General features: G+C 41.2%; 1 protein-coding gene across 7 annotated transcripts in view; it reads left to right on the top strand.

The window, feature by feature from the left end:
- LOC137007107 (NACHT, LRR and PYD domains-containing protein 12-like) overlaps window positions 1-25010 on the top strand; it is a 301858-nt gene extending 276848 nt beyond the window's left edge. For 4 of the 7 annotated variants that reach the window (XM_067368417.1, XM_067368414.1, XM_067368416.1 and 1 more), the window contains exons 7-11: window positions 1066-1239; window positions 15872-16045; window positions 16415-16588; window positions 21278-21451; window positions 23043-25010. In XM_067368417.1, the coding sequence (XP_067224518.1) occupies window positions 1066-1239; window positions 15872-16045; window positions 16415-16588; window positions 21278-21451; window positions 23043-23049 (703 nt within the window). In that variant the 3' untranslated portion in view covers window positions 23050-25010. Of the gene's footprint in view, window positions 1-1065; window positions 1240-1773; window positions 1895-15871; window positions 16046-16414; window positions 16589-21277; window positions 21452-23042 lie in introns of those variants that run through there. The other 3 variants (XM_067368419.1, XM_067368421.1, XM_067368420.1) reach the window with 3 other exon arrangements.

Here is a 25010-nt window from a genome sequence, read left to right as displayed (position 1 = left end):
CAAAGTAGATCCACTCTGCAAACATAATGTTAAATCCTCAGTCCGTGTAATTCTGCACTGTGTGGAGGGATGTCTTGGCATGTCTTGAAAATATTTTGTAATTTTACTCAAATTACATTAGTTATGGGAACTATCTGTTCTAAAATTTCAGCAACAATTACAAATGTGTAGTAAAGTCAACATTTTGGTTAAAATCAAGTAAACATACTAGTGTTTTTATTTTAAGGAATACTATTTGAATTTACAGTATTTTCTTTTAATACAGAATAGCAAATAGGATTCCCTCTTTAAGATTCATCGCTAGAAAGAAAGAGGAACAAGAGGAGGAGGTAGCCAAGCAAGAGAAATGAATAAGAAGTGTTGTAACTTTAAATCTGTTTTGAAATAAGTTGTTTTTCAAATAAAGGTTTCCTAGTGATATGACTGTTTGCGTTTTTTTTTTTGTTTTGTTTTTTTTATTATTATTACTTACCCTGTAACTACATGAAATAAGAAGGTAACAAGCTCCACTTTAATTTACGGCCTGTAATGTCATATGTACCCTGTAACTACCTGAAACAGAAGCATATTTCCCCATGTATTAAAAAAGATTGCAATAGTTCTTTCTACTTGCCTTGAAACAACTTAATCAGTGCACTTTCTCACTTAATTGCTCCCAAACGTAAGATTGATTTCTATCATAACAGTGTAAGTACCCCTTAGTTATAAAATATTTACAGTATAAATAATTTGTTATTTTCCTGGTTGTTACCCCTTTATTCCCAAGACTTTAAATACTGTTTCCCTATACTTACACGTATTTACTGTATAGTTACACTATAATTATCGAAAGTTATGCTGTAAATTTGTTTTTTTGTTGTTATTACTTTCCGGGCTGTAATCTAAAGCGTTACCGGAATCTCATTAAATTCACATTATATTGTCTGTCTCCATCTATAACACTTAGTGTAAACATGATAAGATGAATATTATCTACATTATATCATACATAGATGCTTTATTAGTTATCTTTAAAACATATATGGGCTTCTGAGAGAGTGAAGAGTGTGTCATTGTTCTCTACAGGTTGAATGATTGTGGTGTCACAGATGAAGGTTGTGCTGCTCTGGCTTCAGCTCTGAGATCAAACCCCTCACACCTGAGATATCTAAATCTGTCTAGGAATAATCTAGGAGACTCGGGAGTGAAGATGATTTCTGCTGTACTGGAGAATCCTCACTGTAAACTGGAGAAGCTACAGTAAGATCATACGTGACTCTCATATGAAACTGTCACTGTGAATTTTGCAATTTCAATAATTCAATTAAAATGGAATAAAATGCAAGGAAACATATTATTACATTCATTCATTCAAATTAACATTCATCAATTTAAAGGGCTAGTTCACTCAAAAATGATTTTTTTTTTCAACCTGGTAGCCAATTAATCGTGATTAATCTCATCCAAAATAAAAGTTTGTTTATATAATATGTGTGTGTAGTGTGTATATTTGTTTTTTTATTTATATATATATATATATATCTATATATATATATAAAAACTATTAAATATATATATATATATATATATATATATATCTATATATATATATATATATATATATAATTTAAATTATATACATGTAAATATTTCTTAAATATATACATGTATGTGTATGTGTTTATATATACAGTACAGTCCAAAAGTTTGGAACCACTAAGATTTTTAATGTTTTTAAAAGAAGTTTCGTCTACTTACCAAAGCAACATTTATTTTTTATGGGCCCGATTCAAGACACGCAGGTCCAGGATTGGTCGTGACCCCCCGCCTTTCTTGGGTACTATGAAATAAGGGCTGTAAAACCCAGACTTCATCTCGGCTGGAGGGACAGGCTCTATTGCGTCCTTCGCCAAAACAACCGCAATCTCCGCCCACAGGACAGAGGCGTTGGAACCTGTCACAGAGATGAACAGAGCGCCGCTGAACCTGGGGGGACTGGTGAACTGAATCGCATAGCCGAGTCTGATTGTCCGAATGAGCCAACGGGACGGGTTGGGAAGACGTAGCCACGCCCCCAAGCTCCGTACGAGTGGAACCATTCGGACAACAGAAGTACCCACGGGGTGGCAGCATGGAGCACTGTGGCCCAACTCGGGTGGAGTCCACTCACATGGCTCCGAGTGGGCAGGGTGACGTGGGGAGGCTCTGCGTCCCCGGGGCGCCAAGACCCTGCCCATGGCGAAGGAATGAATGGCTGAGAGAGAGGGAGCAGAAACTCGCTCACCCTCAGCACAGACCCTCTTATATGACCCAGGGGTTTTGGAAATTGCTCTTTCTTTGTTTTTTGGGTACCGCTGACCCTTGGGCCAGCGGCGGAACAAAGGAACACTCTTCCGGGGGAAGGAGTGGTGCGGTCACCGTCTCCTGTCGAGCAACCTCCTTCACCACTGGGTCTCCTGTCTCAGGGCTGCTTTTTAGCCTTCTTCTTCTTAGAAGAAGGCTTGGCGGCCTGGGCAGGGGGCGTCGCTTTCCTGCGTGTGGCTGGGGGAGGGTGGGACGAACCCGACCTCACCGGAGCCTGAACCGCAGGAGGACGCCCTCGGCGAGGAGCAGACGGAGGCGCAGCTCGTGGCGGATGGGTGGCATCATCACGCCGGGGCAGGATGTGTTTGATGGGCTCCGTCTGCTTTTGCACTGCTGAGAACTGCTGAGCGAAGTCCTCGACAGTGTCGCCGAAGAGGCTGGCCTGGGAGATGGGGGCGTAGAGAAAGCGAGCCTTGTCGACCTCCTTCATCTCAGCCAGGTCCAACCAAAGCGAGAGCGGCCGTGGTCTTACTGGCCTTGGACGGGAGACGCGGACGGTTCAGCCAGGTGGCCGCGGACTGCGGGCACAAGTGCACCGCAATCGCATGTTCTGCCTGTGGAATCTCCACGTACCCCTTGGCAGCCCCACTATCGAGGTTAGTGAGAGCGGAGGAGGCAGAAGAAGGGTTTCTGGCCGTGTAAGGGGCCATCCATGTCTTCTGGAGCTTCTTTCATTTATGAAAGAAATGTCTTATGAATGAAATAGTGTGTAGTGTGCAGGAGCAGCGCTTTTGTTTAAGGTAAGGTTACACTGTGTTTAAGGTATAGTAACAAAAGCTTCAAGTTTTGTAACTTTGGTCTAAGCATGCGTCTATAGTGTTCAAGCAATAGGCAAAAACTGTAAAGTCCCCATTATGAAACAAGCTTATTCATAAATCATACAGAATTAGGTTTTATGTACGGTGACCAGGAGGGGACATGTTCGGTTCACTTAGTTTTGTCGTGGCCACAAGATATTAATTTGTGGGAACGTGATAGTAACTCGTGGCCACGAGATCGTTTTGTCGAGGTAATGACATCCTTATGTCGTGGTCCCGTGATGTAAAGTCGTGGCCTCGAGATCATATGGTGAGGGAACTATATATTTTTCTCGTGGCCACAAGTTAAATGTGTAAACAACCTGCGCTACCATAGCAATTAACAGAGGTGGGGGACTCGAGTCACATGACTTGACTCGAGTCTGACTCGAGTCACAATTTTCAGGACTTGCGACTTGCTTGATTGAAGTATGAAAATGACTTGACTTGACTTTGACTTGAGAACAAGTTACTTGAGACTTGACTTGACTTGAAGTGAAAGACTCGAATGACTTGAACTTATAATAAACAAACAGCAATAAAATTCATTTAAAAAAATAATTATTGTGACGTCAGCACCACTAATCAGCGTCTGTGCCTTTAACGCTGCACAATTCAAACCGCGCCAAACATGGCAGACAGTAGTCGAGCTCCACAAATAGTCTCGTTTGGCTATAAGGACTTTGAACTGGACCGTGCCAATAAAAAAAGATTTGCCAGATGCAAAATATGCAACGCAAGAATATCCGACACGACAACCACAACGTCAAATTTCATTCGACATTTCAAGAACCACAAGGAAAGGTAAGAAAGTCATCTCTTTATAGTCAGTTTCACTATTGCTAATCTAATGAATTAATATTTTCTGTTTGTCATAATTTGGCCTTGGTTGCATATTATGTTTTTTTTTATTAGAAATGTGACCATTATCATTACTGATAAATACTCGTAAATAACGTAGATTTATTGGGGAATTTGGCTATAACAGTGGCGTAGCCTGAATTTTAATGTTGATGGGCATCTTAAAGTGAGCGGGCCGCTCTATATTACATGTAGGCTATAATGTCTGTATTAAATGTGCGCATTTTCAAGTGTTTGTGTGGACTGCGTGTGGAAACTAAAAAGCATTGCGCTTATACCATACTGCATGACAGGCTAACATGGAGGCGCCGATGTGATCACTAGCACCTAAAAATTTCTAAGAGTTTTTTTTTTTTTTGGTCATACAGACAAGAATAATTACAGCGTAATTACATATTAGGCAGTTTTTCAGTCACAATAATTAGTTTATAAGGTTATTATTAGCCCTTATACATGCTTACGTTTTACATTCTATCAGTAACTTACATACAAGTATTTACATTTCTGTGTCTATGTAAACATATGAAAATGTGTGACTGCTGGAACCAAACTTTACTTGCATACATCAGTAAATGATCATCACTTAAATTAATTTATATGTACAATTGATTTTCCTTAAATTACAGTATTTAAAAAAAAATTAAATAATGTTTGTGCATACGAAAATACATTTGTTTTAATGTTTACAGTTAATGTTTACAGTTTTCCCTAATTGTTTTTTTTTTTAATCCATGCAGATATGATGAATATCTCAAATCCAAGATACACTGCAGCGATCTACAGCAGCCATCCTTGTCACAGTTCATTGTGCCCCAGACTACTACATATCCAGTCAACCACCCTCGACAAAAAGCCATTACAGAAGCAATAATATCTGATCTGATCATTAATTGCAACATGCCCCTGTCTATCACTGACAACAAGCACTTCATTCACTTTCTCTCCGTTATGGACACAAAATATACTGCAGTGAGCCGCAGAACCATCACCTCAAGACTTGACACTGTGGTGTCTGAGAGACAATCAAAACTAATAAGTGAAATGGCCACAGTTGAAAATCTGTCTGTCACTGTGGACATCTGGTCAGACAGAAGAATGAGAGGCTTCCTTGGCGTCACCGCTCACTGGATGAACACTGCAGCAGATGTTATAATGTTGAAATCTCATTTACTAGCTTGCAACCGGTTCAAGGGGTCACATACGGGAGAGAGAATTTGTGAAGAATTTGAACAAATATGTGATCAGTATAAAATCAAACAAAAGATTGATCATATAATTTGTGACAATGCACCAAATATGAAAAAGGCATTCACCACATGTTTTCCTAGTTCAGCTGAAGCAGATGAGGATGATGATGACTGCCTTGATGATGCAGAACTTTGGAATGCCCTTCCAGTGGATGAGGAGGAGAGGCTGAATGAGACATTGACCTCCAAAAGTCAGCATAGACTACAGTGCTTTGCACACACACTACAATTGGTTGTTGGTGATGGTCTTAAAGAGACCAGGGCTGTCAGTTCGGCTCTGGCCAAAGCGTCGCGGATCAGTTCTCTGCTCCACACAAGTACTTCTTTTAAGGAGGAATTTGAGAAATAATTTGGCCAACGTGGAGTCCCTGCTTCTGTTGTTACTCGATGGAATTCGACTTTCCGACAGCTGAAGTCCTTGCTTAGCTGTGACTACCAAACTTTGAGCAAGGTCTTGGATGTTAGAGGGCACAGAGAGACTATTTTCACTCTAAGAGAGTGGGCTCAGATTAAAGAACTGGTCAGCATTCTGAAGCCCTTTGCTGATGCCACTGATCTCACTCAGGGAGAGAAAGTTGTAACCATAAGTGCTGTGATTCCCTGTGTTCTCTCCCTCAACCATCACTTGGAAAACCAGAAAGAAGGAACACAATACTTGGTCAACCTAATCCACAGTCTTCAAAGATCACTGCAAAGAAGATTCAAAGGCATCTTTGTCAATGTAAAAATGTCTCAGCCAGAGACCAATGAAGGAATCCTGCCATTCTCTGATCCTGTTTATGTCAAAGCAGCTGTTCTTGATCCAGCCTTTGGGTTTATTTGGATAGAGCACGATGTATTGGTTGATGACAAGCTGAAGGAGCAGTTGACCATGGAAGTAAAAAGTAAGTGATAGGTTAACTTGTAAATATTACATTATTAGTAGTATTTTTTTTTTTATTTATTTTTTTTTACAGAAATTGGAAGTGCTGCACAATAAACCATTAAAAGTTTGCAATCTTGATTTAAACACCCAAGTAATCTTATTCCTAAATGACAATGTTTAAAGTACGATCACAGCAAACATTAAATTCTGCATTGGCTCTGCATTGGCACTGCTGCTGGCCCAGAGAGAGCAGTTATCATGTATAAGTATTAAAATTGAAATACAGATACTGTGTGTAGTAAACTTAAGTTCGTAGTGGGGAAGGAAGTGGTCAGGGACGACGAACAACTGGTGACTGAGTCTTTATTGAATGTCAAACAGAAGGACTGTGCAACGCACAACAACGAAAATAAACAATCCACAAAGGGCTTCACTCCAGGTTCGGTATACACTATCCACAAGGGCTTCACTCCACGTTGGGCTTACACTATCCACAAGGGCTTCACTCCACGAACCTCGACTCGACTCAGTCAACAGTTCCCCTCTCTCTCACACACTCCTGCTTCTCACGGCGTTTTGTCCTGTCTCCGCGCCAATCACTGCAATGAGAAACAGGTGTTCGTGATTTGTATTCAAGCCACTCACTTACCACGCGTCTCCCGCCATTCTCTCCGGTTGCAGACCTCGCTGAACCACGCCCCCCTCGCCACATACCCCCACCGCCCGACTCAGGCCGGGGAGCCGTCCGGCCTGCAGCCCCCCCCCCCCATTTCTGGAGAGGAAATCGGCCACAGCCATCCGAACACCCGGCCTGTGGACCACCTTGAACTTAAAAGGCTGTAGAGCCAGATACCAACGAGTGATCCGCGCGTTGGTATCCTTCATGCGGTGGAGCCACTGCAGGGGAGCATGGTCCGAACAGAGAGTGAATTCCCGTCCCAGGAGATAATAGCGGAGGGTGAGGACGGCCCACCTGATAGCCAGACACTCTTTTTCTACGGTACTGTACTTAGCTTCTCTCTTAGAGAGCTTACGGCTAATGTACAGTACCGGCCGCTCCTCACCCTCTATCTCCTGGGACAGGACAGCACCCAGCCCTCTGTCCGACGCGTCAGTCTGCAATAGAAAGGGGAGAGAAAAGTCAGGAGAGTGAAGTAGTGGCCCGCCACACAGAGCAGCCTTTACTTGGGTGAAGGCCTGCTGGCACAGCTCCGTCCACTGGACCGTATCTGGAGCATCCTTTTTAGTTAGATCAGTCAACGAGCTGGTGAGGGCCGAATAGTTAGGTACAAACCTTCTGTAGTATCCCGCCAGCCCGAGGAACTGTCTAACCTCCTTTTTGGTCTTGGGGCGTGGACAGGTCGCAATCGCTGCCGTCTTGTCAATTTGGGGACGCACCTGCCCATGCCCCAAGTGGAAGCCCAGATACTTTACCTCCACGCGCCCAATTGCACACTTCTTCGGGTTGGCCGTGAGCCCAGCCCCTCTCAGCGATCTCAGGACGGCCCTCACATGCTGCATATGCCGCTGCCAATCGTTACTATAGATAATAATATCATCTAGATAGGCAGCCGCATACGCAGCATGGGGCCGGAGAATCTTATCCATGAGTCGCTGAAAGGTAGCCGGTGCCCCGAACAGCCCGAACGGAAGCGTAACGAATTGGTGTAATCCGAACGGCGTCGTGAAAGCTGTCTTTTCTTTGGATAAAGGCGACAAGGGGATCTGCCAGTACCCTTTCGTTAAGTCCAGTGTCGAATAAAATCGAGCCGCACCTAGCCGGTCAAGCAATTCGTCCACCCGCGGCATTGGATACGCGTCGAATTTCGACACTGCATTCACCCTGCGATAATCCACACAGAAACGAACCGAGCCGTCGGTCTTAGGGACCAAAACTATCGGACTCGCCCAGTTACTGCTGGACTCTTCTATTACTCCCATTTTCAGCATTGCCTCTAATTCGTCCTGAACTACCTTTTTTTTGTGTTCAGGTAACCTATACGGCCGGCTGCGAACCACCACGCCCGGCTCCGTCTCGACATGGTGCTGAATAAGGTTCGTACGCCCCGGCAGGGGAGAGAACACGTCTGCAAATTCCTTTTGCAATTTGGATAAATCAGTGAGCTGGGAGGGCGAGAGGTGATCTCCCCCCGGGACCAGAGCGAGAGATTGAGTTTTTACATTCGCCTCTGGACCGAGATCATCCTCCCCACTAATCACCGTCGCCAGCATCACTGATTCTGCCTCATTCCATTTTTTTAGTAGGTTGAGGTGATAGATTTGACGTGCCCCCCTCCTGTCGGACCGTACCACCTCGTAATCGAGCTCGCCGACTTGCCGTGTGACCTCAAAGGGTCCTTGCCACTTTGCAAGTAATTTCGAACTGGAAGTAGGGAGCAATACAAGCACTTTTTCCCCCGGTGCGAATTTACGTAGGTTAGACCGTCTGTTATACAGTTGGCTCTGTCTGTGCTGGGCCTGTAACAAATTCTCCATTGATAGCCGCCCCAAAGTGTGGAGTTTTGATCGCAAGTCCAGCACATACTGAATTTCATTTTTGGCCTGAGATGGTCCATCCTCCCAAGTTTCCCTGAGGACATCCAGCACCCCACGGGGCTGGCGCCCAAAGAGAAGCTCGAAGGGGGAAAACCCCGTGGAGGCTTGCGGGACTTCTCGCACTGCGAATAACAGAGGTTCCAACCACTTATCCCAATTTTTGGCGTCCTCTTGCACGAACTTACGAATCATGGATTTAAGCGTGCGATTAAAACGTTCGACCAGCCCGTCCGTTTGTGGGTGAAAGACGCTGGTACGAACCGATTTAATGCCCAATAATTCGTACAGTTCGCGTAACGTGCGTGACATAAACGCCGTGCCTTGATCAGTGAGGATTTCTTTTGGAATCCCCACCCGGGAGATTAAGCGAAACAGTGCATCCGCAACACTTTTAGCAGAAATGTTGCGGAGAGCCACTGCTTCAGGATATCGTGTTGCATAATCAACAATGACTAATGCAAAGCGATGTCCCCTTGCTGATCGTTCTAATGGCCCGATGAGGTCCATACCAATTCTCTCGAAGGGGACCTGCATTAAGGGAAGTGGGTGCAATGGCGCTTTTAGGGTGGCCGGTGGGTTCACCAACTGGCATTCACGACAAGACGCGCACCACCTGCGTACATTCTCGTGAATGCCCGGCCAGAAAAACCGGGTCATGAGACGATTTAGTGTCGCTGCCTGTCCCAAATGCCCCGCCATTGGATTAGAATGAGCCGCGTGGAAAAGCATTTCCCTGCGGCTCTTTGGCACTAATAACTGGGTTGTATCTTCTTTTGTCTGAGTGTCTTGGGTCACTCGATACAACCTATCTTTTATAATCGCGAAATATGGGTAAGCAAGCGGACGTCCAGGCTGGAGAGGCTGACCATCAATCATCGAGATCCTATCAAAAGCATTTTTTAATGTCTCATCCTGAGACTGCTCCAGGGGAAAATCATCGCGTTCCGGAAGAATTAGTCTTCCGGCTTCACTCAGATCCCCTGCAGCAGAACTCTCCGGTCTCTGATCAGTCTCTCCGACCTGCACTCGCGCTTGCTCACCCCGCGTTCTTTCCCCCCAAGAGGCATCCGAGCATAGACATCCCAATAATTGTTTAAACGCGGGCCAATCCGTCCCCAAAATTATCGGATGCCGGAGGTGCGGGTTAACTGCCACCTCAACACTATGCTTTTGTCCCCTAAATTTAATTATGACGGACATTACGGGATATCTTACCACATCCCCGTGCACGCACCGAACCCCAACCATGCGGCCTGTATCCAATGCCCCAGACGAAATCAGGCTTTGATGGAGAGAGGTTTGGTTACAGCCCGAGTCCACCAAAGCCTGATAGGTACCCCCCTTGATACTCACAGGTATTTGGTACCTGCCAGCCTGACCAGGGGCGGCCTGAGGATCGTCGGGGACCCGGATCACCGTCCCGACCTCCATAACCGGACATTTATCCACAAAATGATCCGGATCCCCGCACCGCCAACAGGCCGGCCCAGACCTGCCCGCCGCTCCAGTGGCAGAGAGTGGGCTGAATACATGGCGCGGAGAGAGGGGGGAAGCAGGAGCGGGGTCCGCCCCGGCAGCAGGGAGTCCCGCCCCCTCTGGGTCCGTAGGAAGGTGCCTGTCCCGTTCCGCCCCGCCCTCGGGGCGGAACACGAGGTGGGCCGGGCGGACGAGACCTAGGGAAAGGGACAGGTCTAGAGAGAGAGGGGGACAAAAGAGAGGGAGAGAGAGAGGCAGCTGGAAGGGGTTCGCCGCCCCCTTGGCACGCCACCAGATGATCCTCCGCCAGTTGGATGGCTGAGTCCAGCGACGTGGGGCGGTGGCACTGGACCCACTCGGCCGTCTTTTTCGGGAGCCGAGTGATGAATTGCTCCAGCACCACGCGATCGACGACCAGGTCCACGTCGCTTCCCTCAGCCAGCAACCATTTGCGGCACGAGTCCCGGAGCTGCTGGGCCAACGTGAAGGGCCGGCCGGACTCACCCCGGTCGAGGGAGCGAAAGCGCTGTCGGTGCTGCTCCGGGGTCCGACCGACCCGCTGGATGATGGCCCGTCGTAGGTCTTCATAGACCAGGAGGTTCGGGACGGGGAGCTGCTGTGCCACCACCTGTGCTTCTCCTGAGAGGAGCGGGACCAGCCTCATCGACCACTGGTCCCGCGGCCATTTACACGCCTCCGCGGATCTCTGGAAGAGGTCTAAGAACACCTCTGGATCATCCAGTGGGCCCATCTTATTTAAAGGCAGGTGGACAGGCACAGCGGGCGGTTCGATGGGCTCCCGGGGAACCTCCCGGTCAATCCAGCTCCGGAACGCCTCGCGGTCCTCCTGCTGGGTCTGTAGGATGGCTTGAAAACACCGCTCCTGGTCGCCTCTTAACTCCAGCAGGGCCTGTTGTTGTTCGCGGTGCAGGACCGCGAGGGACGCGATGATGTCCGCAAATGTGGCGGAGGACGACGATTGCATGGCGACGTGCACACCGACTTCCTTCCCGGGTTTCGGCACCAGTGTAGTAAACTTAAGTTCGTAGTGGGGAAGGAAGTGGTCAGGGACGACGAACAACTGGTGACTGAGTCTTTATTGAATGTCAAACAGAAGGACTGTGCAACGCACAACAACGAAAATAAACAATCCACAAAGGGCTTCACTCCAGGTTCGGTATACACTATCCACAAGGGCTTCACTCCACGTTGGGCTTACACTATCCACAAGGGCTTCACTCCACGAACCTCGACTCGACTCAGTCAACAGTTCCCCTCTCTCTCACACACTCCTGCTTCTCACGGCGTTTTGTCCTGTCTCCGCGCCAATCACTGCAATGAGAAACAGGTGTTCGTGATTTGTATTCAAGCCACTCACTTACCACGCGTCTCCCGCCATTCTCTCCGGTTGCAGACCTCGCTGAACCACGCCCCCCTCGCCACACTGTGCAGTTGAAAAACTGTTACAATCATTCAAACCATCACAGAAATACTGAGATAAAAGTTTGTAGTTCGGATATACACACTTGTGTCTACGCGATTTAAAAGTACCGATTTACTTAAAGTTACTTACTCAAGTTACTTAAAGTAATTTGATGCTTCAAATAAAGTTTCTGTCAGTTACAGTGACTGTCACTTAATGATTCATTCAAGAGATTCTTCAAAAACACAGATTCATCCAGTAATGAAACAAGTGAAGCTTTTATGAGTGAGACATTGAATCATTTATTCAGTTTCTGACAGCTTAAAAAATCTTTTAAATTAAATATTTTTAAATAGACTACAGCAATTAACATTTTGTCATTTAGTAAATTACATAAAATTTATTTTAATTGTCTATTTAGAAGAAAAGCATGATTCTCAATGTATCCAGAATAATGCAGCTCTAGAATATTGTGTAGGTTTACTTGTAATTTTACATTTTTGTGTTTTAGATCTGATTCTCCAGCAGGCAGAGCATACCAATATGGAACAGACAGGTCATGGAGATGAAGAAGAGCAAATCAAAGGTGATGAAACTGGGCTGTTCTTATACCACAAAAAGCAGAAGAAATCCACTCATTTCAGCCCTGCTGCCCAGCTCAACCATTACCTGGACAATTGTGATGGCCAGAACTGCCTTTTGTTTGGGGGAATGAACAAGGAGAAAATGCCTTCACTGTTCCAAATCGCAATGAGGGTATTAGCTGTGCCTGCTTCAAGCGCACCTGTTGAGCGTGTGTTCAGTCATGGGGGGATTATTATGCGGCCCCATCGTTCACAGCTTAGTGCCATTGTCTTGGCAAACCTTATTTTCTGTAAATGCAACACATTTTAGACCGTTTCAATTAAATTGAATTAGACAGATTGGATTATACATCTTAGACTCAAAACGTTTTGTGTAAACAATTTTATTTTCAGATATAAATGTAGCACAGATATGCATATGATTCATATATAGCAAATGTATAATGAATAAGATACATAATATATGTATACAAGTTCATCTTTTCTGTGCAAAAATAAATATGTATTGAAAAAATTTACCTCTATTTATATTAGTACTGTGACTTGACTTGACTCGAAACTTATCAGGACTCGACTTGACTTGCTTAGGGTGAACCCTTGACTTGACTTGACTTGCTTGATTTAACTGAACTGTGACTTGAGACTTGACTCGAGACTTGATGGTTAAGACTTGAGATTTGCTTGGACTTGACCATGTGTGACTTGTCCCCACCTCTGGCAATTAATATAAAATAAACCTCGCGCCGTTCCCTCACGGCTCTCGCCCGCCCTGCTCGTCACATACCCCCAACGCTTACTCCCCCCCCCGGGGCCTGTCTCGGCGGCCGCAGCACCTGGGGGTAAGGACAGACGAGACGAGAGAAAGGAGATGGAAGCAAGGGGAGCGACAGGACGAGAGAAGGGAGAGAGGAAAAAGAAAGAGAGAAAAAAAAAATTCTTGGTCCGGTTCCCCGACACACTGCTGCTCGGTCCTCAGCCTGCCAAGAGGCTCTTCCTCGCGGTGCCACATGTGATGGCACTGGACGCGTGGTGGACGGCCCGAACCTCGACCGCCTCCTGGCGGCCAGCGATGGCTCCTCCGGCTGAGGGCAGCCGCCAGCGAGTCCCCCATCCCCTGCTCCTCCCCTTCATGGTGGACGGCAGCAGGCTCCGGCCCACGGCGGACGGCGGCGACTCCTCCGCTCCCTCCTGGACGGCAACCACCCCACCTCGTCCCAGGAGCACGGCATCCGGGTCTCCGTCCCACCTTTCACAAGGCTCCAGCACCACCGCCTCGGGCAGCCTCTCGTGGTCTACACACACTCCCGCGCTGCCTGAACTCCGCAGCACCGCGATCCCCTCAGCAGCGAGGGCTCTTCGACAGCATGTCCCTCCTTCCTCCCGGGTTTCAGCACCAATGTAACGAGGTTAGTAGATGGGGGAAGAAGGAGGCGGGAACCGGCGAATGTTGAACCAAACTTTAATATAAAATAAACAAAGAACAAAACGAAAGTAATGCCGGCAGAACCTCGCGGACGTCTGCCGGCCACACAAACATAATAAAACATAAAATAAAGTCCAGGCCTGGTCCTCTCTCGTCCTTCACTGTAGTCGCTCCTCCTTTTATGCCTCCGGAGCTCCTCCGTGAGAGACTCGAGGCCGGCAGGCCTCGCAGTTGACGCTCATTATTACTCACGTCACCAGCCTCGCGCCTTTCCCTCACGGCTCTCACCCGCCCTGCTCGTCACATTGAAAAATCAACATTACGCAATCTTATGAGAGGAGGGTTGTGAACATGAACCCCCCATAATCCTTGAAACTTCACCTTTTTTCTTTACGAAACTTAAAAAAGCATTTTTTTCAGAGGTGAGACACAGGTACACATCGCATTTGGTGCACTTCACCCTAACAATACACTTACAGCCACTTGCACTTGCCTTTTTGAGACACCATGGTAGGCCAGTGGTTGGTCTGGGCCGGTAGTACTGGCTGTGGTGGCAGGTCTCTGATGTTGATTTAATCCATAATATAAATGCCATGGCAGTCCTTAACATATGAATATTCAACATTATATCACTAGCATTAATGTTGTTATTGTTACAGCTTAACAGACTGCAGCTGTCCTTTCCTCGCTAGCTAACCTATTATAATAATGTCATTCCATTATTGTGCAGTGTTGCCATATGGCAACACAGACATTTTATCAATTTACCAAAAACTAATTTCATAAAAAAAAAATTTTAGTGGTGAATATGTCATCATAACTTACCTGAGATGATGTTAACAATTTTTTTTGTGAACGTGACATGGGCGGGTTCTTGTTTGTTACTGAAGTTTTATTTGCTTTCAGCAACTACATACAAGACGGCAGTCTGTCAGAAAATCGTGCCACAGAAAAAAATTGCATGTCATGTGACTTAACCAAAGCACATCATTGGCTAAACTAAGGTCTTCTCTTACCAACAAAAAAAAACGAGAATGTTCTCTTAAAGAGACAGTGGCAAGGAAATGAACACAAAGTGTATGTTGCGATATGGCAACACTATGCGGTAGAGGGTTAAAATACATTTTTGTCAAGCTAAAATCTACATATAGTTCCCATTGAAAGTAATGTTCAGTGTAAAATATGCTGAAGATTAGCAAACAGGCTGTCAATTAATTAAATGATTATTTCCCCACAAAAGCTGTTTAATCAGCACAGTGAAGCCTCTCATCCATTGACTTCCATTCAAAAAACAGCCTCTGGTTTCCTTCCATTCGTACCGCCGGGGGCGGAGCGTTAGCATTAGCTGTTACGCTTTTGGCTAAAGGTTGCAGTGGCTTTGGTAGTGTCTAATGAATGATCTGTAGTGTTTATATATTGCCTAACGTGTGTACGATCTGAAAGCTTTGTTTGATTTTGCCATAAGAGTCAGAGGTTTTGTGAAATTAGTTGGAAGATTTGTGTTTGTGTTTAATGTTTTGAGAAAATAAGTGATGGTTTCAAGAAATGTGTTTTAACAACTGTGAAATCTGCTATTTCTCAATATTTCAGTGATCTGCTAATTAAAAATGCTTATCAATTGTTTCAGTATTTGTTTTATGTATTTTTTTTTTTCAATACTTTTGAGCTGCTGTCGTTGCAGAAGTACAGGTTTATACTATATTTAAAGAGTGAAACATTCGGTCTTCATTTCTGTCATGCTGTGTTTAAGCATTTGTAAATAAGATCAGAAAGATCCATGATTTTGGTATGGGGTAAACTTGTATGAAGAGAAAATTTTAACCTTTCAGAAACGTGTTAATTAACTGCATTTTGTGTGAAAATGACATGAATTGTGTTAATGGTAAGGTCACAACAGACAGATGTTGTGTTAATTGTGTTTAGAGATTTGAAACTGTGATACAGATTGAATAAAATTATGTTAGAAATTGAAAAAAACTGTAAACACAAACTCTCACAGTCAGGACTTTGATACATGAAGAACATGAATTCATCCTTAATGATCGTCACATCCATCTTTTTTTCTGTGATCATCTTTATATATTATTTAATGTGATAATTTGTTAACATAATTTGTTATATCAGTTTTTATATTAGTTTCCCTCTCACTCAAACACACACACGCACACTCACAGACACACACATAGTAAAACTCAAATCAAACATGGGGATTTGTGCTTTTGTTTTTTCTTTTTAATAATGAATTCTCTGTTGATCTGATCTGAGAGAGTGAAGAGTGTGTCATTGTTCTCTACAGGTTGGATTATTGTGGTGTCACAGATGAAGGTTGTGCTGCTTTGGCTTCAGCTCTGAGATCAAACCCCTCACACCTGAGAAAACTGGATCTGTCTATGAATAAACTAGGAGACTCGGCAGTGAAGATGTTTTCTGCTGTACTGGAGAATCCTCACTGTAAACTGGAGGATCTGGGGTAAGATCATCTCTCTGATAGTCACATGATCTGGTGCTCAGAGAGACATATTTTTAAATAGTTCATAGTGAGACCAAAACTAAACTAATGAAATAATAAATAGTACAAAAACAAATAAACTATCAATAAACATGATGATGAAAAAAAGGTGCAGAAAGAAGCAAAATGAAGAATGTTAATTTGTGATAACTGAAGAGGAATCTCATTAAATTCACTTTATATTGTCTGTCTCCATCTATAACACTGTTAGTGTGAACATGATTAGATGAATATTAGCTACATTATATCATACAGAGATGCTTTATTAGTTATCTTTAAAAGATTTATGGGCTTCTGAGAGAGTGAAGAGTGTGTCATTGTTCTCTACAGGTTGATGTATTGTAGTGTCACAGATGAAGGTTGTGCTGCTCTGGCTTCAGCTCTGAGATCAAACCCCTCACACCTGAGAAAACTGATTCTGTCTGGGAATAAACTAGAAGACTCAGGAGTGGAGATGATTTCTGCTGGACTGGAGAATCCTCGCTGTAAACTGGAGTATCTGTGGTAAGATCATCTCTACCATAAAAACTTGAAGTGAATAAGGATTAATATGTAGATATTGTGCATACAAAATATCCTCTGGCGTAAACCCCATCCGGCGGTTCAGTGACAGATTCCTACTTGAACCGTCAGATCCTGCCGGAAGTAGAAGAAAGGAGTGAGGAGTCTACCTGGAAAAAAAGAAAATTTAGATCTAAATTTATTATTATTAGGGTTGTCAATCGATTAAAATTTTTTATCTAATTAATTACACACTCTGTGATTAATTAATCTAAATTAATCGCATACATAATTTTTGCTGTGGAAGTTTTAAATATTTCAATTAAAATGAATCAATGCAGGGTTTTCCTGGGTCAAAAATGGTCTTCGGTGGTGACAGACATGGTCATCCACACAAACAGTAAAAAGTGCCCTACACACGTGATCTGCGAGCCCGATACTGACAATAAAGTACCCGTCACTCTCACTGTAATAATTCTTTCTTGCCCTCTTTGCAAAAAAAAAAAAAAAAGTGATTTTATAGCTTTGTAAGAGAAGATGCTTTTTTGCTAAACTTGAAAAATATTAAAAAGTAGCATTTAGAAGTTATATTAACTAATAATATAATTGTCTGCCATATACAATTGAATGCACCTAGCTAACAACAACTTGCTTTGTTCTGGTTTCACCTCACTCCAGTCTAAACTAACTGATTTTATAGGTAGGCCTAATTTACTACACATTGTCATTTACATAACCTGAAAATATTGTGGATTATTAAGGCTAATTTTACTAACCACTCTTGCTAAATGGGGTAAGCACACTTATGTTCTCATTTCAGAGTTGTTCGAGTAAATGATTCATTATAGACCGTGTGGACAGATCAGTTGTTGTCATGATTCATTCAAATGAATCTGTTCAAATGAGTCATTAGGTCGCGAATCGGACATTAGCGGACGTTGATGCGTTGCGCGCGAATCGCGACTGTTATTAGGATATCGCAAAAGATTAGTCAACACAGAAAACACTTCACCACTGGATAGGATTTTCTTTTTGTTTACTGAAAGTGTGGTTTATATCAGCTGCACGTGCAGGGCGTCTGTCAGAGAAGATGAGGTGACGTTCTCACTATTCACACCCAGTGGTTATTCAGGAAAAACATTCTCGGATAGCGCCTCCTGAAACATGGATTCGGTCTTACGAACTTTTAGCATTGTGTCAGTTGATTTAGATATCATGTGTGAGGTAGAGAGAGTGCAAAGACGGTGCTTACTTTCTTGCGCGCACGAAGGAGGAGCTCTTCTTGTTCTGTCCGTCAGCGCAGCAGTCGTCTCCCTCCTTCATTTTACAGTCAAATGGTGGCTAGAACAGTTCCAGGTTCAAAGGTCAATACGGAATGGATTAATCTGCATTATTTTTTTTAACGCGTTATTTTTTCTCAGATTAATTAATTGAAATTAACGTGTTATTTTGACAGCCCTAATTATTATCCTGCAAAAGAAAGTAAAACTAACAGTTAAATAAACCAAACAAACTACAAACCAGACAACAGACACAGGTTACAGTGAAGAGGGTTTTTAAATCACAAATGTTTGATGTAAATCAACTTGAGCAAACAGACCAACCTTTCAAAAGTGTGATCATTGCCTCAAAATGTGTATCTGCAGCTGAAAAGAGGGAAGTTTTGTGTGGTTCACCTGAACCAGGGCTGTCACCATATCAGATCTTTCACTACATGATTATCATGACCAAAATAATTCACAATAACAATATATCTATAGAAATCTTGAAAAATAATAATAATAATAATAATAATGATAATAATAATGCTATCAGACAAACTGATTCCCCAGTCGGGCCAGTGGTTCAAATTTTCACTTGCCCCACAACAAAAAATTAATAAAGTAAAAGAAAAGAAAATGGGCCTATAAAATAAGCCTAGTTATTGCTTTTGTTGTTTTTGATACATGTAACCTTAATAAATAGGGTTATGACACCAAAAACTACTAGATTAACTCAATTAAATTTTAAATATTGTTAGACAAATAAACAGTAAGTAATAAAATAGTAACAAATAATCAAATTATGAGTAATAGCAAAAATAAATCCATCAGAACAAACATATAAATGAAACTGCTTTTCAAGCTTTTCATGTAGGTTTAAACAGGAAGCTACAGAAATTGTAATCTAATGTACAACTACAGTATATAACTAGCCTATAGATTTAACTTTATTAAAGTATATCAGTCAAGAGCAGTTACAGATGCTTAAAGGGTCATGAAACCCGAGAACACATTTTTTGAGATGTAAACAGATATGTATAGGCTGCACATCATTGAAAACACTAAAGGTACTCATTAATTTTACTTAAAAGTTGAAATTAGTTATTTTTGCATTTTTTTAGAGTGATTTCTGCTTTTCTTGAAAAGCAAAGTCGGAGCAACGTCACAAAATCTGACATCATCGTGTACCAGAAAGATCCAGAGTGCTGATTGGCTCCAAGTATGGGCTGGACGAACATGCTGACGTCAGTTTCTGCATTTATTCATGACAAAAAGCTCATTCAATCCAATCACTGCGCTGTAGTGTGCATGAGATTATAATTGCGGTATTATGAATGAGGAAGTATCACTTCTCTCGCCTCTGTCTCTGTTGTTGTCATTCAGAGACATATCGTTGTTGCTCGTTTCCTCAGTGCTACAACACAAAAATGCGTTTTCCTGCGACCAGAGCAGAGGTTTGTGTGCATGTGGATTGTTTTGCTGTAATCTACCAGCACAAATGGAAAATATGTTTGCATGAGATTGCATTACAGCGGAGAATTCAAATGTCACAAAAGTGCGGCTCATTCACCTCTGCGTTCGGACAGCGAGCCGTATGTATGTTTCCCTCAGCACAACATGAGTGTTGTTTTGTTTTTTGCTCGCGATGCGGTCAGAACTGGAGTTTGAATATGAACACATGAAAAATACGACTGTTATGATATAGACGCGGAGCGCGCATATGATCGGTTTCAGCGCAGAGCTCCACGATGAGTTTAACAACACTAGCCACGTGTCTCATACAGAATAAAGTATCTGTGTTTAAAGTTTTTATTTCACACATTCTCCTGCACCAAACATTAACCAGCACAGTGTAGTTATGCACACATATTTCATCAAGTCTTCTTCATATGAATTATATGTGCAAACTGGACACTGATACAGTGGTGTCTGAACACGATGACACAATTATTCTAATAGACAAAAGACTGATTCAGATTGAAAATTCAAAGAAAAATGGACAAAAAATAAACTGTCTTTATTCTTTTCGTGTTAAACTAAGTGTTGTTTATCATGAGACCGCAGTGCTCGTAAACGTAATCAAAGTATTATTCGCCCTATTAAATATTCTTTCGCATTTCTCCCTTGTGCTCGGGAGTTTGTTGTCATATTCTCTGTGCTCATATATTAATATTCATTATTCTGTATAATGAGTGTGTTGTATGTCTGTGCTTCATTGGTTGTTCTCTCCCTCTACACTCCCACTTTTCCAGAGCTTTACACGCCCAGTTTTCGAGCTCAGAGGTGTGATTTACCTACTAGACCTACTAGACTACGTCACATAGTGCATGCGTGCGCTCAATGGGTGTGTTTTTGTAAAGTGAGGGACATACTCGATAATTTCAGATCGTTAAATCAACAATTTCGATATCATAGACGATATATATCTCACACCCTACAGCACTGGCCCGATCGGGCAAGTGACCGTTCTGTCTACTGTCGCCAGCATCGTTCACACTGGCTCCGGGCCATCGGGCGGTCCTTATTGTCGAGCCCTGAAACTATTAGTTTATCATTTGTAGTGACATAAATAGCCACTTTGTCACTTGAGGTGTTGTAGGGTGGTTTCTGACGCGTGAGATCCAATCAAGATAAATCGTCCTCCAAATACTGCTTTATCAGATTTATTCATCACACAGTTCGTACAGGTCATTTTATCTCACAGTTCCTCTGCCCAGTGCAGATATAAAATACCATCGGATACCATCACAGATTTACCTCCAGACAAAAATGTTGTGCTTCCCTCTAATTACACACCTGCCCTTTCTTACTCTTTGCCTACCTATATACTCCCTAAGGCCAATACTCCACCCAGTGGTCAAAAAACAGAATTACAGACATAATGGCTCTTACATTGTTAATTAATAGTTTATAAACTGTAGTTAATACATTAATAGACTATATGCGGAAAATTAGTTCTTCATTGATTGTTATTGTTTAATTAGCTCATATGTAAAGAGTTAGATAATGTTTTGTTAAAAACTTATTAACCATAAAGAGTTCTCACTTTAGATTAGGTCACGGAAATACTGAAAATGTCATTAAGTGCTTTAATACAGACTTTATTGGACATTAATTACATTAGTATCAAGAGTTCCTTAAAATGTTTACAAATACATTAATCTCACACACACACACACACACGTACGTTTGTTTTTGTGAATTGTGGGGTCATGCCATAGGCGTAATGGTTTTTATACTGTACAAACTGTATTTTCTATCCCCTAAACCAAACTGATGTATTTTATGACAATGAGTATTTATTTCATATTGACAGCATTATGATATTTATTCATTTATTAACTGGTTATGTTAAGATTTGTAGATTTGGAGGCTTAATGTGTGTTGATCTGATCTGAGAGAGTGAAGAGTGTGTCATTGTTCTCTACAGGTTGAATGGTTGTGATGTCACAGATGAAGGTTGTGCTGCTCTGGCTTCAGCTCTGAGATCAAACCCCTCACACCTGAGACATCTGGATCTGTCTGAGAATTATCTAGGAGACTCAGGAGTGAAGCTGCTCTCTGATCTGGAGAATGATCCACATTATAAACTGCAGACACTAATGTAAGAATAGTTTTTAACAATTTTCATCATCATATTTTCATTTAAAGTTTAAATGGCTGTTTTACTCTCTAGAAATAAAAGGAAATTGTACCAGGTTCAGTAACAGCACATGTGTGTGAATATTGTGTCTGAGATCATCAGATAATGAGTCTTAAATTCAGCTTCAGTTTCTGTAGGTCTCTGAACTTTAAACTGTTTAAATTGAGTTTAATTCTGCTCATAGTGTTGTGACTGATTGTGAAAATAATATTAATGTTATTTCCAGCTTTTACCCTTTAACTGTCTCTGTGTGTGTGATAATCTGAGGTTTGGGTTTGTAGAAACTCATAATGTAATAACTGCACATAATGTAATGCGTATTATATTATTATTGTAATAAAATGTTCATAATGTCACAATTTTCTCAAAATGTAATGAAATCTTGAGCTCAATGTAATAACTTTTTTTTTTACATTATGAGAAAATTATTACATTATAAACTCGCCTCACTTGTCATATTGTCATAATTGTAACAGCTTTAAAAACATAAAATCACATTATCTGCTTCAGCCAATCACAGCACAGAGTACAAGTTTAGCAAACATTTCTTCATCAGAGGGCATGTTGACCAAACCAAACAGTTTTAACAGAGGTGTGTAGACTCTTTATAAAAACTGTACATGGCTGTAAGTTATACTGTATTTTTCAACATGTCCTCTGATGTACATTCAGGATTTGTTTAGCTGAAACTTGTATTAAAGTGAAGAAATGTTTGATAAACTTGTACTCTGTGCTGCGATTGGCTGAAGCAGATAATGTGATCTATCACACACACACACACACACACACACACACACACACACACATTGATACCGTGAGGTTTTTTTTATACACAGCATTTGTACAGTGTTGGTATTTAACTGTCATTTAACAGTATGTAAACATTATATATATAGTAATAATAATCATATTATTATTATTAATAATAATAATAATAATAATAGTTTGTTATCTGGTGGATTTTCTAGGCAGGTTAAGATTGTATTTAAATTTTAAAATGTACTGTAAGGGAATACCAATGCTTTGTTTAATAAAAATATAATAATAATAATCATAATAATTGGATGAATATTAAAATCTGTTGCATTTTTCAGGTAGTTTAAGACTGGAATATTTTATTTTTTTTAAAGAGAATACTATTTTCAGTTATAATATGATGAGTTTATAATGTAATACATTTTTCATAATGTAAAATTACATTATGAGCTCAAGATATTATTATGTTTTGCATTACATTATGAACAATTTATTACAATAATAATGTAATACGTATTACATTATGTGCAGTTATTACATTATGAGTTGCAACATCTGATATTAAATTTGTAGTGGAGTGTAATGATGATTTCTGCTGGTTCTGGATCAGCTGTCCGTTGTGTGAAAGTGACCTTTCATGACCTCTTGATTTTGTAAAGTGACTTTGAGCATCAGACAGAAGCTTTATTATCATGTATGAGAATGAATTGATAAAGCTTATCTAGTTTTCTTAGGAAAAGATGTGACAGACGTAATGTTTAATTCTGCACATGTGACTGTTTGTGTTTTATTTTAGCACATGACAGTCTGATCTCCTCATGATCATCTGATGGTGAATAAGGATCCACTACAGAGACTCACAGTCAACAGAATCAACAGACTGAAGATACAGTGACTTCACTGTTATAAATTAAGATTCATTTAGATTTCAACGATCCTCTGACAGACCTGATGAGGTGGCAGTGAAGCACCTTTTATTTCAGAGCAGCAAATTACAGTTTCTCATTCATTAATTAACCATTTTATTTGTATAAACACAGTATAAATTCAAAAAGGCTGAAGTTTTGTTACAGAAAAAATATAGAGCCTGAATATATTTGTGTTTGTTTTACCAGCAGAGGGAGACAAAGACTAATGAAAGATTATTTTTTCATAATTATGAAGAGAGAAAAAAAAAACAGTTCAGTCTCACTTTTGGATTACAAACTATAGTTTTATTACAGTTATAGTTGTATTACATTTCTATTAATGTATTTAGTATGTCTTTGTAAAATAATTAATGGTGGTAGCATTCAATAAAGTGTCGACTCATAGGCACAATATCAATATGTAGGATTGTTGGATTAAAATATGATATCCAAAAACCACTAGATCAGTGTTATATATTTTGTTGACTTGTGTACTTACATTATCCCAGATGTTTCCAAGAACGCTTAAATCCAGAGAAATAAGTAATTTTAATCCGTACACGGACCATGCGTCGCTTATCAATGACATCATACCTGCGTTACCCTTGATTTTGTAGAAACCATGAACACACCAAAGACGCTTTAATATATCATGTGTTTTAGTTTTCTGTCAATGAATGCATCCAAACAGTTGTTCCCTTGTCTGATATGAAAAGTTTTATTTTTGACAGAAAACTAATTATTGTTATATAGCTCAACACGTTTAGTCTTATTGTTTAAATCTATTTTACTCGATTTTCCGCAAGTACCATGTTTTTAGTCATGCCTCAGAGAAGAACACTATTTTGTCAAGTAGCTAACATAGCTTACAGCATAATTATTTTTTTCTCCATCATAAAATACGCTTTAAAATGTATTGCCATTTATCAACACAAGCCATCCAGCATTTAATATGATATTCTAAAATCGATCTATCTTACTGCAGTGTTGATGGATCCAAAATGGTCAATATTCATATTCATGCATTTCTATTAATATTTATTTTAATCATTTATGGCTTATGATTTATCAGTTTGATTTCCTATATTTATGTACTTCTACTTTACATATTAATTCACATCATATTTTCAAGTATTCACTTGTGATTGTACCTTTATGGTTATTCTTATTTTATATTTAAGAGTATGTTATGTTCAATTGTTCTTCAAGTGTTCCAGTGTGACAGGTCACGCTGACACGTTTGTGGTTAGACATTGGACGCCTGCCAAGTACTGTATAAGTGATGTTTTTCAGAATTAACCATTTGAATTTGAAATCTGATCAAAATATGTCTGTTATTATTCCTGATGACATTTAAAAAGGGTAAGATTTGCAAAATTCCCCAAATGGGGGTGAAAACAACTCTTATATCTATTTTTGACATTGGACCAGTCTATGACTAATGGGTAAAACCATTTAACCTTTCCTTTTAATATAAAAACATCCGTTTGTGTGGGTTGAGAATTTCCATGTATGCTTATGGTAGCCTATAATATGGACTGAGTTGTTGATAATTCAGCTTTTTCCCTCCTTTGCTCTCCTGGGCTTCTACTTCTTGTACTACTTATCTGCAAATGTCTTAGTTATTGCTCTTTTTGATCTTCATCTATTAGATACAATACTCTGGATTTTACAATACTCTAAATTTCATTGTTAACTATTGACTGCTTCTTTATGGTTGTTATTTTACCTTTTGGTTTTATTAGGTATTTTCATTATCGATTAAAGTTTGCGTGTGAGGCTAAATTTAATTGTAATGAATAAATCATTTTTCATCAACTTTATCTACTGCCTGGATCTCATTTTCTCAAGTTTCT

This window comes from Chanodichthys erythropterus, chromosome 18 (assembly GCF_024489055.1).
Source record: "Chanodichthys erythropterus isolate Z2021 chromosome 18, ASM2448905v1, whole genome shotgun sequence".
In the NCBI taxonomy this organism is placed as follows: Eukaryota; Metazoa; Chordata; class Actinopteri; order Cypriniformes; family Xenocyprididae; genus Chanodichthys; species Chanodichthys erythropterus.
The sequence above is the reverse complement of the archived record's forward strand: the minus strand, read 5'-3'. Positions and strand labels throughout refer to the sequence as shown.